The sequence below is a fragment of the Euprymna scolopes genome, chromosome 41 (genome assembly GCF_053919585.1).
Source record: "Euprymna scolopes isolate OS-2025 chromosome 41, ASM5391958v1, whole genome shotgun sequence".
Classification (NCBI taxonomy): Eukaryota; Metazoa; Mollusca; class Cephalopoda; order Sepiida; family Sepiolidae; genus Euprymna; species Euprymna scolopes.
Genome location: NC_136522.1, coordinates 48,185,056 through 48,200,702, shown reverse-complemented (window position 1 = coordinate 48,200,702; position 15,647 = coordinate 48,185,056). Strand labels below are relative to the sequence as shown.

At 30.3% G+C, this 15,647-nt stretch overlaps 1 protein-coding gene across 17 annotated transcripts in view; it reads right to left on the bottom strand.

Annotated features, from left to right (window-relative positions):
* Window positions 1–15,647, bottom strand: part of LOC145266513 (liprin-beta-1-like) — an 840,289-nt gene that overhangs the window by 88,295 nt on the left and 736,347 nt on the right. For 15 of the 17 annotated variants that reach the window (XM_080122251.1, XM_080122249.1, XM_080122253.1 and 12 more), the window contains one exon: window positions 13,868–14,042. In XM_080122251.1, coding sequence (XP_079978377.1) covers window positions 13,868–14,042 — 175 coding nt within the window. The remainder of the gene's footprint in view (window positions 1–13,867; window positions 14,043–15,647) is intronic. The other 2 variants (XM_080122257.1, XM_080122255.1) reach the window with 1 other exon arrangement.

Here is a 15,647-nt window from a genome sequence, read left to right as displayed (position 1 = left end):
CTCCCTGAATAATGTACTCAAGATAAAATAAACATGTATTTTGCATTAATTATTGATAACTAATTTCCCCCACTCTATATCTGTGCCTAAATCAAAACGCGGATTCCATGAACAAAGCTTCTTTCTTAGAACTGCACGCCTGTGGAACTCTGTTCCGTCTGCCTGCTTTCCTCCGGACTACAATTTGGATGTCTTCAAGTCCAATGTTAACAAATTCCTAATGAACCGTCCCCTTAATTAAACACTTCATCAAATCTCCACACTAACGTAATGTACTTGCAATAACCCTTATCCCTGAGTGGCTTCCGGGCCTTGATAAGTGGTGATCACTGTAAAAAAAAAAAAAAAAGAAGCTCATCAGCATTATGCTGAAGCATGGACAACAAAATAGAAAAGTTAGAAAGTGTAATTTTTTTTATTTTTTTTACTTTTCTCTCTTGCTTTATCCCCATCCCTTCTCTCCCATAAAATCGTTGATGAATTATTCCATATAACAGACTAATGCTACTATTAATAAGGAAATGTTTGTGCCTATATTTCAAGTATAAGAAATTCTTTACTTTTTACTATTATCAGTTATTTTTAAGATTAAACCGCCTCTTCTTTGCTCATAAAAATTAAATTATATACATAATTATTGTAGCGAGTGGACACATGTACATTCACTTTACTTATAAAGATTAATAACAACTCAGTCAGAGGCAACATCCAAAAGAATCACAAATTCCGTTCATCGGAAGAGAATTCACAACTTGATCAATCGTCTCTTCTCGCTTAATCTCTCCATCTCATGAAACCATAATTGTGATATGAAAACCCTGCAGAAGTCGATGCAATATGGCAAATATAGTACAAAATGACATGCATGTTTATTCTAATCATTTTGGATGTTATTCTAACGTTTCAGCCGATGTAACCTCCAACCTTCAGACGAATCATGTCAAACTTAGGAATCTGTACGGAAATTTGCATTTTCGTATGGAACTGTGGCACAATCACATAAGTGCTAACAATTTAAAGATCACTTAACCTTATCCTTGAGTGGCCTTTTGGCCTTGATAACGTGGTGATGCCTGTGTAAAAAAAAAACAAAAAAAAACAAAAAAAAAACTGAAGTTGTGGATTTGCAAATTGACCTGCTAGGGCATAATGAACAAAGTGCTAAGTTATCAGTTCTAAGTGATAGTCTTTTGGAGAGAAATATGCTAAGAATATAATTACACATTACTCAATATTTCTACACAGCTAAGGCTGATGAAATGAAAGCAAGCTACTCTCACAGATTAAATAAAGGGTTCAGTTCAAAATTTTGTACAGATTTCCAAGTTTGATGTACAAGTTTTCAAGTTCAGTAAGATGCGTCTGAAGAAAGATCACATTTGCTAATACATTAAGAGAACAACATCCAAGATGAGAATGGTAGTCCGAATAATCCAAACTATCAATCTTCATCTAAAAACTTATGAAATTGTTTAGGAAGAACCTCTTGAACTATCTGAAATTGAGAAACATTTTTTTTTTTTGGCAAAACAACATCTTAAAATAATTCCCCATGCTTGACTGGAATGATTCAGCATAATTTCGAATATACAGTGTGCAGATTAAACACAAATTTTAAACTTTTCATATGAAAACCTATTCAAGAAACAACCTTTCCTCCCTCAGTACCAACGATCATTCGGTGATCTCATTTTGGCACACAATCTTGTAATTATTAAAGGAAAGAAGCTTAGTCTTAGCAACATTGAATATTACCATCCATTTTGTCTCCATTCCACTACAGACAGGTCTTTCTCTAGGGTTTCCGCCATTGCCTTAGATATGTGTTCATCTGTTTTCCCCTTGTGTAAGTCAAATTGTTCATTTAAGAATAAATTTATTTATTTATTTATATATATATATACATATATACATATATATATATATATATATATATATATATATATATATATATAGAGAGAGAGAGAGAGAGAGAGCGAGATATATATATATATATATATATATATATATATATATGCACAATTTATCTTTCTTTTAATAATATTATTTGAACTTATCACCTTTTTTCCTTGTAACCATTTGTGAATTATTCCACAGAATTCTGCCTTTTGGATTACTTTGAACCATCTGCCATTAACGCAATTTCTTTGGATTTTACTTGTGGAAATGGAAATTTAATCTACGTTATTGGATATTTTACATGTCACCAGACTATCCATTCACATGAAATCACCTTTTTCTTCCCCCTATCCCCTCTGCTTCACTATTTTTTACCAAGTATGGCTTACTTGTAGTTTCATTAAATACTTTTGCAAGCAAAATCCAATCCCGCATTTTGCTAATACCTACCCTCTGATGAGAAGGAAAGTATTTCTTTGAAACTCCACGGATTAAGGACTATCCACTTATTTTGTGCTTCCTTTTTAAAATTAAATGCTTTTAACTCTTTTTCAAAGTAGTTTTTAACATGTTTTATTAACTACTTGTTCTTCTGATTGTCTGTGTGTGTGTATGTGTGTCTGGTCACGAATAGGCTCCTATATGGTTGACTATTTTAAAAAACTGATTACATATAATGATAGAACATGTATTGAGACAGGAATGGGTATGTTTGATCTGGCATAATGGTGGTTCATTAAAATTGTGGGGTCTGCATACGCGCCTGGTCCACAAAGTATGGAAATAAAAAATTTAACAATTTAAAAAAAACGTTTACAAGTGTTTTTGATATAGATGTACATACGAATACTTTGATAAATATGTTTTAACTTAAATAGGGATGGTATAATAAAATTGTGAGATTTGTGTTCGCGCCCGGCCTCCATAGAATGGAAATAGGCACAAACTTTAATAAAGACTTTTCATATCTATCTGCGTAAGTATACTTTGATAATTATGTTTCAGTTTTAAGAAATATGGTATAATAAAATTATGGGGGTATTCGTTCGCGCCTGATCTCCATAGAATGGAAATACATCACAAAGTTTAACAAGGTTTTTTTAATATAGATTCACAGAATATTGTGATAAGTGTTTCAGTGTGAACAGGTATGGTATAATAAATTATGGGGCTTATCTATTTTATTTTTACTTTCATCATATTTTGCTTTGGTTTTGATACCCCCAAATTCGAAGCTATCTCATTACAACCCTTCCTTTTCATAACCTATCATAGTTTCATAAATCAGAGTCCATTTTCTGTAGGCTGTTTTTGAACCCAGTCAACGACGGGTACTTTTGCTAGTATATATATATATATATATATATATATATATAGTGCAAAATTTTGTTGAAAATTCCAAGACTCACGTTTTCTTTTTTTATAACCTTCATTTATTTCCTGGATTTTTTTCCATTACAGCTGTTTCATTAGTGGGAAGGCAATTTTACGATTTATGTGTCCATAAAAATATCCTGTCCCCACCAATTCTTCAGATGTTTTTCCATTAGATTTTTACAACAAAGGGTATATTTTTAACATGCTGAACATCGTATTCAGGTAAAAAGACTTCCAAAGCCATGCTTCCTTACTTCTGCCATCTTTTTGCGTTATGTGAAGATAGTTTATATATATATATACATATAAACTAAGTAAATGGTAGTTTCCTTGAAGCATTGCTGGTAAAAACTAACTAAAACTTTAAGAATAAATTTTTACATATATATAACTAAAACTTTGCTATACTTTCAGATTACAGATTGTATAATCCTCTAAAATTAAAACCCAAATAAATATCAATATTTATAAGCAACCCAATCATATAAAAAAAGAGCTTAATATACGAGATTAAGCAATAATATAAATGGAAATTTGGAATTAAATTCTGTAAATTAAAAAATTTATGACAAATTTATTATTCGACAAAGAATAACAAAAAGTTGTTTTTTTTCTTAATCCATGGATTTTCAATAAATGGCTCATCTCATCAAAGGAAATGTTTTTGCAAAATAATGTTTGTATGCGGTTATAAATTTTGCTATTTAGCACATAGATTGTAAAACTAAAAAGCTTGTATGATAAGTTTAAAATAAGCCAAGATTAAAAAAGGATGTTCCATGGTGTAGTTAGGTTCAATAAAGAAAAATAGAGCCACAGTCGTAAGATCCAAGGCAATGAAGAAAGGTATAATCCAGACCAAATGGAGAGTTTTTTTAATGTTCAAATGTATACATATGAAGTAATCCATAAATTGCGATCAGGTAAAATCCACTGCAGATTGTAGCATATATAGATATAGATAGATATGTATAAAGATTAAGAGATGGATAAGAAGGGATAGAGGTTTTAAAAGAAATGTTAGATTTTTGCTCCGGGCAACATCAAGTAACCTTGAGATATATATATAATATAATAGCAAAAATCTAACATTTCTTTTAAAACCTCTATCCCTTCTTATTCATCTCTCAATCTTTCTATCCCCCCCCCTCTCATATTCTCCTTCACGATTCCCAACTCCTTCTCCACCTAGCCCATTCTTTCTTAGCTGGACACACACATACATAGATAGCTCTCCTTTATATAATAGATCCCTCGAAGAATGAGTCAACATTTTTTTTCTAAATTAGTAAATAAAATGGTTGAAATCCCGCCCCCTCCCCCAAATGAAAACTAACCCAGTTGACCTTTAGAGAATGAATTTCTCTTTTTTTTTTCCCTAAATTTTAAATATTATTCATTCAGGTCAATACTGATCAAAAATATACCAACTTTGTAGTTCTTTGTTTTGTAGTTTTTTTTTTATTCTTAGCTGGACATACAAACACACATTCACTCACACAACTACCTTTTATGTAACAGAAGATATAATAAAACCTATTCTGTATTTGGCGGTGGGGCATGTGCACGATATGTGGGTCTTTAGTGAACTGAGCTTACGATAACTGAGGAAGGGAGCGCTGTTTATCTTTAGATTCTCCTTGCGACTGCATTTTGTCCTCTTGTTTCCATGTTTCTTGCTGCAACTATCTGCCTTGCTCTCAATAAGATTGGTATCTGGGATTAAGATAAAAATTAGAGTCACACATGTATCCAGCTCTGTGACAAATAACCACGATTAAAATTAACAGTCTGATGGAGGAAGCAGGTATGAATGCAATTCTAGCTCACATACAAATAAAAGAGCATATGGTCGGCTGGGCTGATCTATAAATATGGTGAAAAATGGAGTGTTCTGCAATTGGGTATTGACATCCCTTTCTCATCCAGCAATCTTCACCACTTCTGACCAATTACCCATAACAGTGGATTCATTCAAATACTTGGAATGGAAACTTTCAAATGAAATATTAATATTTACTCTGTTTATTGATTGATTAATAATATCAATGTTTGGTGCACATTTTTTTTTAAGAGTTACTACTTAAAATAAAGCAGGAAGAGGGTATTTTTCGGAACTATCAGATGAAATATTTAACAGATTTTCTGTGCCTATCGATGTATTAATAGCGTAAATGTGTACATTGAGAAGACAGTTAAAAAAGGGAGATCCCTAAAGAGGCATGACAAACAAAAACACATGACAAACAAAAACACATGACAAACAAAAACACATGACAAACAAAAACACATGACAAACGTGAATATTTCATTGCAGGAAAAAACACACCATCTTAAAAAAGAAAAATATCATTAATGCAAGAAATTTCAAAGAATAAAAACTGGAAAAAAATGAAGCGATTTCAAAATCCAAAACATGGCCAAAAGCAAAAACGATTAAAAAAAAAGAAAACTCATCTTATTCACACAGAAATATGAAAACCAGGCAAGGGTGCATGTCAACAAAAAAAAAAAAAGTTCCAGTCAAACATCCTTAGGATTTGTCCATATTCAAAAGAAGCAATCACTGTCCAAGGGAAATAGAGTATTTCCAATAAATTAACAAAAAGCAAAATGTCTACTATGTGTCCTAAGGATAACATAGCATAACTCAGCGTTCCATTTGCAATACTCTGAAAGCTATCATCATCGGACACAGGTTTTGCTGTCTTTTGACTAGGAGTAAAGTGTAAAATTTATGCTTTTGATCAGTGAAGGAGAGAAATCCTTCTAGGATGTTCTCGTAACAGTATGCCATTAAATTGCTAGTCTTTTGAAAGGAGAATTTGGAACACTGAAAAACTACACAATTGAAAAATAGTCTTGAACTCATGATCGATCTTTCTTCACATGCATTAATTAAACACCAAGTTTAGTTTAAATTAAAATGACATTCAAATTCCACTAGACTAATCTTTCAAAATCTGTTCATTGTAGTAATTAATATCATTTCATTTAATATAATCACCTGAACTGGCACTGCTTGATGAGCCTGGTGTGAAGCAAAGGTTGCCTAATCCTTAGCCACCTCTCCTTTCTAAACCAACACTGTTTGATTAGTCTATAGTGAGGCATGGGTTCCCTAATCCTTAACTGCACCTCCCTTTCTGAACTGACACTGTTGGTGAGTCTTAATGTTCCTATTTACACTGCCTCCCCACGGGACAGAGTTAGACACCAGGGTCATTTTTTAACATGGAGAATGTTGAGGAGTTAAAGACTAACTAAAAAGTGTTTTCCATTCTTATTGATTTTAAATAAATAAAATAAAAAGAAAATCTTAATAAATAATTATAATTAATGATTATAATAATTATAATTAAAAATTTTAATTAATAATTAATTTACATGAACAAAGAAAGGGTAGATCATAAATTTAAGACAATTCTTTCGATTACCTACATTTTCATCATCCCAAATCCCCCTTTTTAAAAGGACAACAATTTAGTACTGTGTATTACCATAGCTCCTCTTCTAGATTCTGGAAATTTTTATTTTTTGTCCCAATCCAGAGTGACTCCTTTTTTGGAGCAGCTAGATTTTCCCACCATTAAAACTGGTTCTGTAACATGGCATGACTAAGTGTCTTATACAGAAACATTTTTACTGAGAATTGGTCAATCAAGGATGCAGCTCATCAATTTTTTTTTTCTTTTTTAATAGACCAAGAAAGAAAATTTTTCAAAAATCAAGCCAGCTATTGTAGGGCAGCGACCCCATGACTATCAGTGGAAGGGTTCACTCCATGTAAAAACAATTAAAAACTGCAAACAAAGATAAAGAAGAAAGAGAAAAAAATAGATTAGTTTTTGAGAAATGATGTTCCATGTTGCATACTAAAAAGATTTCCAGCGTTGCCTGGGAGCATGGATAATAAAATAAAATAATTAAATCATCATTTTAGTTTAGCACAAGTTTTATATGTTAATATGTGGTAGATCCGTTTGAAAAAAACAAAACAAAAAAAACTGATTTTCAAAATTATTTCTGGTTAGGTTTTCTTTTGAAAATTATTTCCTTAATTTTTTAAAAAAATTTAATTTTTACAAATCAGACGCCCTTTCTGACACCAACACAGTGAAGTGATGGAAACCAGTACTTTTATCAAGACATCATCTCTAAGCGATTGCACTTCACAAAAAAAGTGTATGACATCTATTAAAACTTTTTCCAGGATGGAGACTCTTTTTGTGGATCCTGTCTAAGAGTAAGCGACTAGTGGGAGATGCATGAGCCCAGATGTGGCAGCAATACTCCATGTGGTACTCTCTGGTAGGAGTAATTTTCTTCCTCTTCATTCATTGTCCTCGATTAACGCTTATCTCCGTGACTTTTTCCATATCATAGAATGCAGTTTGACCCAAATGAAATACATTTTTTTTTCACATGGAGGCCACTACTTATCAAGGCCCAGAGGCCACTCGAGGATAAGGGTTAATGGGTATACATTAATCATTGTGATTTTAGCGTAGTAAACATTAGTGGGAATTTTGTAACTTGGATTACTTAGGGAGATGGTTCAATAAGAACTTGTTCACGTTGGACTTGAAGACAATCAGATTGTAGTCAGCTGGAAAGCAGGCAAATGGAATAGAGTTCCACAGGCGAGCAGTTCTAAGAAAGAAGCCCTGTTCATGGAATCTACGTTTGGGTGTAAGCACAGATAAAAAGTGTGGGAGCAAACAAATATTATGGCATATTTTTATGTAATAGTAGACCTCCATTTAGTATCAACAAACAATGGATAACCCCTATAAGAGTGCCTGTGCACAAAATCTATTATGAAGCAGAAGTTGAAGAATCACTAACCACACTTCTCCTGAACTGGCATTGCTTGAATCAAATGACAAGGAGAAGTTCAAGATGACAAGGAGCAATGCCAGGATAAACAGATAGCTGTCCCATATACGGCACTTGATATTTCCAAATGGTCACTCATTTAGCACCAACCAGACTCATAGTTGCTTAACAAAATGGTCACGTGTGATGCTGACCAGGCTTATCATTGCTTAACTAACAGAAACCGGGTGTGTTAATATCATTATGCAGTGTTTTCTTATATTAAAAAAAAAAAAAAAAGATGGAATCTCATCTTTATTGAATTACAAAAAGCAAATTCAACTAAAAACTAGAGAAATAAATGTGTACTTGTATTTGGTATTCATTTCTTTATACCATTCGTTCTTATATTTATTTGAGACTTTCACCGAGAACGATGCTGTGTCATAAAATAATCTCGTAACCCAACATACAATGCAAGATGATTGGAGTTGATCAGAAATACAAGTTGAGTTTGACAAATTTATCAAACCTGATTAAACACCAAATCGCATTTATTATTTGGATTACTCTTATTTTGGATGATATTTTCACATTTCAACGAATCTAACTTATGACCTTCTTCAAGTATATCTTTGTTGAACTCGGGAATCTTTGTTGAAAAAGTATAAAATACAAAAAAATGTCAGTCTGAAAAATTTCTAAGAAGTTAAACTCAAAACGGACATAGTGGATCGGAAGTAACAACTCCTGCGATTGCTATCAGCAAATTATCTGGCATACTAACAGACACATCAGAAGAGAATGCACTCGATTCTGGGGCTTTCCTCTTAACGGATTATCTGCACACTACCTTCTCCTCTACTGGTTTAAGACCCCACTTATTAAATATACTGGTTTGTTTTGGTGTAACATCAATTCTCATTCCACTGCCCATCAATTTCTTCTCAGCTATATCCAATCGCTTGCCTTTTCCACAATTTCTGGGATCTCTTTTAGGACTTTAGCCAATTTCCTATGACTCCGACCTAATGTCAATAACCACCCTTACATTCTGTGACCAACAAATCCGCTACAGTCTACCTTCACAAGAAAATAAATAGCTTGCCATCAATCAGCTTTGCCATCATCAATCAGACCTATAATGCCCGAGTGACAACAATGATAAAAATGATAATGCAGACGACAACTTGAAATACGTTAATTTGGGTTTGTATTACTGTACACATAGATTCAAAAAAAGTTGTCAAAAAACAAATATATAACAAATAAATGTTATCAAAGGCAAGATAAGTTACTTTTCTACCAAACTGGATATATTGTTCGTGTTTTTATTCAATGTAACATATTTATTCAGCTCGAAAACCATACAGTGTTTACCGATGTATTGGAACATTCAAGATGGCGTCTGATTCTCTCTTTAACACGGTAAGTGTGGGAAAAGATGTTATAAATAAAAAAACGGATAAAATACTGTTAAAAACTCGCTCAATATATGTTATCGTGACATAGGTTGACATATATTCGGCGGGTTTTTAATAGTATTTTGTATAGTTTTTTATTTATAACACCTTTTTCCAAACTTACGGTGTTAAAGAGGGTGTGAGACGCCATCTTGAATTTTCGAATACATCGGTAAACACTGTATGTTTTTCGAGCTGAATAAACATGTTACATTGAATAAAAACACAAAAAATATATCCAGTTTGGCAGAAAAGTAACTTATCTTGCCTTTGATAACATTTATTTGTTATATATTTGTTTTTTGACAACTTTTTCGAATCTATGTGTACAGTAATACAAACCCCGTAAATCAAACTATCTCATGTAAAGAATGTTAATTATTGGAACATTTCAATTTCTCAAAAGCCTGGAAATGAAGAAAACAAAAGATAAAAAGAAAAAAGGTAATCATTACTATTACAGACAGAAATTATTTAGTTACCTCGTTGTCAGGAGGTTAGATACAAGGTCGGGTGTGGTTTTGAAAAGCCAGCACACTAGGATAAGCACATTCTGACCCACAAAAAATACTTGAGCAACCCCGTCGTAAGAACATCTCAGGTGATTAGTAACAAACCAACCCCTTTCTCAGAGAGGTAAAAGCGTGGGAGGGTGGACCTCCTAGGACTGAATAGACTAGCAGTCAGACAAAGCTAGTGTTGAACTGAAAAAGCGCTGTATTATAGATCCTATGATTAGAGAAAAATTAGCCAAAAACAATTCATTTTGCTTTGCCTACTTATTTACAACCTATCTGCGTCAAAAATGTGTTTTTTTTGGGGGTTTTTTTTTTTTTTACAAGGTAATCACCACTTATCAAGGCGCAAAGGCTACTCAAGGATAAGGGTTAATGAATGTAAGGTGGTAGTTTAGTAATCATTAATGGCATATATTCGGTAGAATTTGGATTATTTAAGGGGATGGCTCAACAGGAACTTGTTTACATTGGACTTGAAGACTACTATATCATAATACGCTGGAAAGCAGGCCAATGAAACAATGTTCCACAGTTGGCAGTTCTAAAAAAAAGAACGTTCGTTCATGGAATCTCCGTTTAGAATTAGGCACAGATAGAGAGTGAGGAAAATTATTGATAGTGGTTGTAGGTAGTTGAGTGTTTTTTTGTGAACGTTTGACAAGGGAGCACCATAGATTGAAGCGCCGACGAGCACTTGCCATGAAAATGATGATAGAGTAGAGACAGACTCACAACATCTCTTCTGTGGGAAAAAGGTTGCAGGGAAGAGAAAAGAATGTATATAATTGTTATATATATATATATATATATATATATATGTATATAATTGTTATATATATATATGTATATAATTGTTATATATATATATATATGTGTATATAATTGTTATATATATATATATGTATATATATATGTATATGTATATATATATGTATATAATTGTTATATATATGTATATAATTGTTATATATATATGCATATAATTGTTATATATATATGTATATAATTGTTATATATATATATATGTATATAATTGTTATATATATATATATGTATATAATTGTTATATATATATATATGTATATAATTGTTATATATATATATATGTATATAATTGTTATATATATATATATATGTATATAATTGTTATATATATATATATGTATATAATTGTTATATATATATATATGTATATAATTGTTATATATATATATATGTATATAATTGTTATATATATATATATATAATTGTTATATATATATATATATAATTGTTATATATATATATATATATAATTGTTATATATATATATATATATATAATTGTTATATATATATATATATATAATTGTTATATATATATATATGTATATAATTGTTATATATATATATGTATATAATTGTTATATATATATATGTATATAATTGTTATATATATATGTATATAATTGTTATATATATATATGTATATAATTGTTATATATATATGTATATAATTGTTATATATATATATGTATATAATTGTTATATATATATGTATATAATTGTTATATATATATGTATATAATTGTTATATATATATATATGTATATAATTGTTATATATATATATGTATATAATTGTTATATATATATATGTATATAATTGTTATATATATATGTATATAATTGTTATATATATATGTATATAATTGTTATATATATATGTATATAATTGTTATATATATATGTATATAATTGTTATATATATATGTATATAATTGTTATATATATATGTATATAATTGTTATATATATATGTATATAATTGTTATATATATATGTATATAATTGTTATATATATATGTATATAATTGTTATATATATATATGTATATAATTGTTATATATATATGTATATAATTGTTATATATATATGTATATAATTGTTATATATATATGTATATAATTGTTATATATATATATATATATATATATATGTATATAATTGTTATATATATATATATATGTATATAATTGTTATATATATATGTATATAATTGTTATATACATATATATAATTGTTCTGCACGGCTGTGACTAGGTTTTGAAGTCTGTTTTGAATTCTATCAAGGCAAGATATTTTATTAAATATTTAAACGAAGTTATAATCAATTTGATTTGCTGTATATAATTGTTCTGCAAGGCTGTGACTGATCCTAACGTTTCCATCCACGCAAGATGTAATGAAGAACTGCCCTCTTTCCCTCCAAGCCAGGTTCTTTTATCCATTTCAAATCACGTGGGACTATCACCTTCTTCATCTCTTTTAGCATAAAACCAGATACACTTCTTGCGCTTTCTTTTTTCTTTGTTCTTTCCATGTGTAGCAGAAAGAACACACCCTTTGTCCTATTGTGGTAAGGTTATTTGTGACATTACTACTACAATAACAACTGAATAAAATAATCAACGTTCATTAGAGGAAATATATAATTGGATTATTTTACTTACACTATTTACGACAAATTAAAATTGTTTTTTTTTTAGTATTAATAATATTTATGAATAATTTTGAAAAACTTAGATATATGAAGATTTATAATCTGAAGATGTGTTTATTTGTCTGTTTTTTGAAAAAACAGAGAATGTTTTTGAAACTACATTTAAGATTCAAATATTTTATTAAAAATCATTAGATTTTTTTTATTTTTAAACTTGAATTTTTTTTTTTTTTGCTAATTAATTCTGGATAGTAAAATATTTATCATCAGAGAAACATTTTTATTTTTCAAAATCTTATTAAATATTTAATTTTTTTAACACAAATAGGTCACAAATCAATAAATAAATCATAAATTGTTTTTGAATAATTACCCAATGTTATTTCCTTTAAAATAATTCATGTCGGTAAAGATGATTACCAAAAAGAAAAATAAAGAAATAAAAAAAAAAAAGGTGCTTGTATAAATTGATCTTTTAATCCAACACATTTCAGGTGAAAACATTATTACTAGGGCTATGACAAGAGAATATTCTTTTCATTATTTTGACTCGAGTGTATATCAATTAATATCTTATATGTTTTTATATAGGGCGATGTGGTTCTCAGTTGATTGACTGTGTCTAGCTGTGTTGGATATATACTCGAGAGTCAAAAAAAATGATAATATTCTCTTGTCACAGCCAGAGTTATTGCATACTTATGTGTCATGACGGAATTAGTACAAATGACAAAAATTATGAAAAATAATGTATTTTTGACAAAAAAAAAAAAATCCACAATTATGTTCTGAGATTCTGCGTTTAAAAATGGCACACTCTTAATTTAAGTCAAGGGAGATATGTCAGCTTGTCATACTGAATTGGTTTCACAACTTTTTCACAATAAGACATACTATTAAACCCTATAATTCAATAAATTTTTGTAATTTATACTAATTTCGATGAGACATGCAAGTACGTAATAATGTTTTCACCTGAAATGCGTTAGTTTAAAATATCGCCAATCTATACAAGCACCAAAAAAAAAAAAAAAAGATTGAAAAAAGAAAAACAGATTAAAACAGAAAGAAAAGAAAAAACGAAAAGTTTTAAAGAAAGAAAGCAAAGAAAAGAAAAAAGAAAAGATTAAAAAAAAAGAAAACAGAAATAAAAATAAAAAGATCCATGCACTATTATTATAAAATAATTATTAATATTAACTGGCCACTTTCTATGGTGCCACGGTCACACCCCTGGCACGTCTAAATGTGGACGCATGCTGCTGTTATGGCATACCAAATGCAGGCAAAAAGACAAGACGTCTCGCCTTCACCTAAGTTGGGTGCTGAACAGCTCCTCTTGCCCGTTTTCATACGCAACAGGGTCTTCCCCAGGGTGGGAAAGACCCGCAATTTCCCACTCTCCTCATCCTTATGACGATGACGCTCTTTAGGTAACGTACCATATCCACTGTAATGGGTTTCTTTTTTTTTCGATGCAGGTGGTGTCTGGAAAAGAAAAACCAAAGCAAACGAAAAAGGATTAAAATTTACCAAGTGCAGACAACTCTATATTTACATTCCTTAAGGGCAGATAACTAGATTTCCAAATGCATCAGATTATGGAAAATATTGTCAATATTAGATTAGTACACACACACAAGCATAAAATACATGATAAATCATGCAATAAAATAGTGTGGAGATGGCATGTATGAAAAGACAAACAAAAAACAAACAAACACAGAAAGAAATAAAAATCAAACCAGAGGGTTCAGCATTATCAACCAAGCTCCAACCTCTGTCCCATCGCAGCAACATTACATCCCAGTGTCTGTTTTATTACAAGTATTTTAATGGAATGTGTTTTGACAAACTCATAGCACTTGTGCCTCCTCAACATGAATACCCCTGATAAGCAGTAAAATTTCACCCCTTCATTGTTGAGGTGCCTAGATGCCGGAAACCCTTCTACTCTAATAGTTTCTTCCCTCTGACTGCTAGACTTGATAATTCCATCCATTTTCTGTTTTCCTGATTGTACTAACTTACTGAAGTTTGAATGTCATGAGAACAGACATCTCACTGCCCCTAACTCCGTTTCAGTCCCCTGTTAGACATAATCCCAAATAGTAACCCTTTATGCTTCAAGTATCAATATACTTCGTTTGGAATAAAAAAAAAATTTTTTTTTTAAATCAATATATACACATGCACACACACACACACACACATATATATGAGAATAAAATACATTAACTCATAAGAAAAAAAATAAATTAAAAAATGTAGAAACAGAATGCATGTGGAGGGAAGGCAAGTACCAGGAAGTCATTTTTTCTGATTAAATAGTCATCTAATCCCCCCCCCTTCATGAACTGTTTAAGGTTTTAACTTTCATGGTATAATTAACATTTTCAGAGAGAAAGATTATAAGAGAGAAAGTAGCTTTTATTTTTATAAAAAAAAAAAAAAAAGAAAGAAAAAACGCAGATTTTGAGAGGCTATACTGGTTTCCAACCTTTTTCAGAAGGCAATACACTATTGAGCTCTGAATTTTTATGGCACACCTATCACAAAAAAATGAATATATTCTACACAACGGCTTTTTGCAATAAAAAATAAAAATCATATAAGCACATTTTTTATTCATGTAAATAAAACATATCAGGTATTCAGTACCTGGTATAAAGTAATAATGATTAAGGTCAGTGAGACAGTTGTGTTTGGTTTCTCCTTACTACTGCTGCACATGTGGGCTACTCTGAGATAAACATGCTATTAAATGTTCTGATATGTTTTTATGTATTTAATGGGTTTTTTTTAAAAATCATTTTAAGTGTTGTTTAGTAAGGAAACCATAGTTAACATAGGTACAAAATTGAGAATTGCATTAAAATTTAATGGCTTTTTTTTTTTTTAATTTAAAGTTGGATATTCTTCGATAACAAGAATCCAAAAAGCATGTGCATACGATCACTAGAAAAACTTGAAAATTATTCAGATTCACATAACCAAATTTTTAAAAATTGATAAAATTTAGATTCACATGACCAAATTTTTAAAAATTGATAAAATTTAGATTCACATAACCAAATTTTTAAAAATTGATAA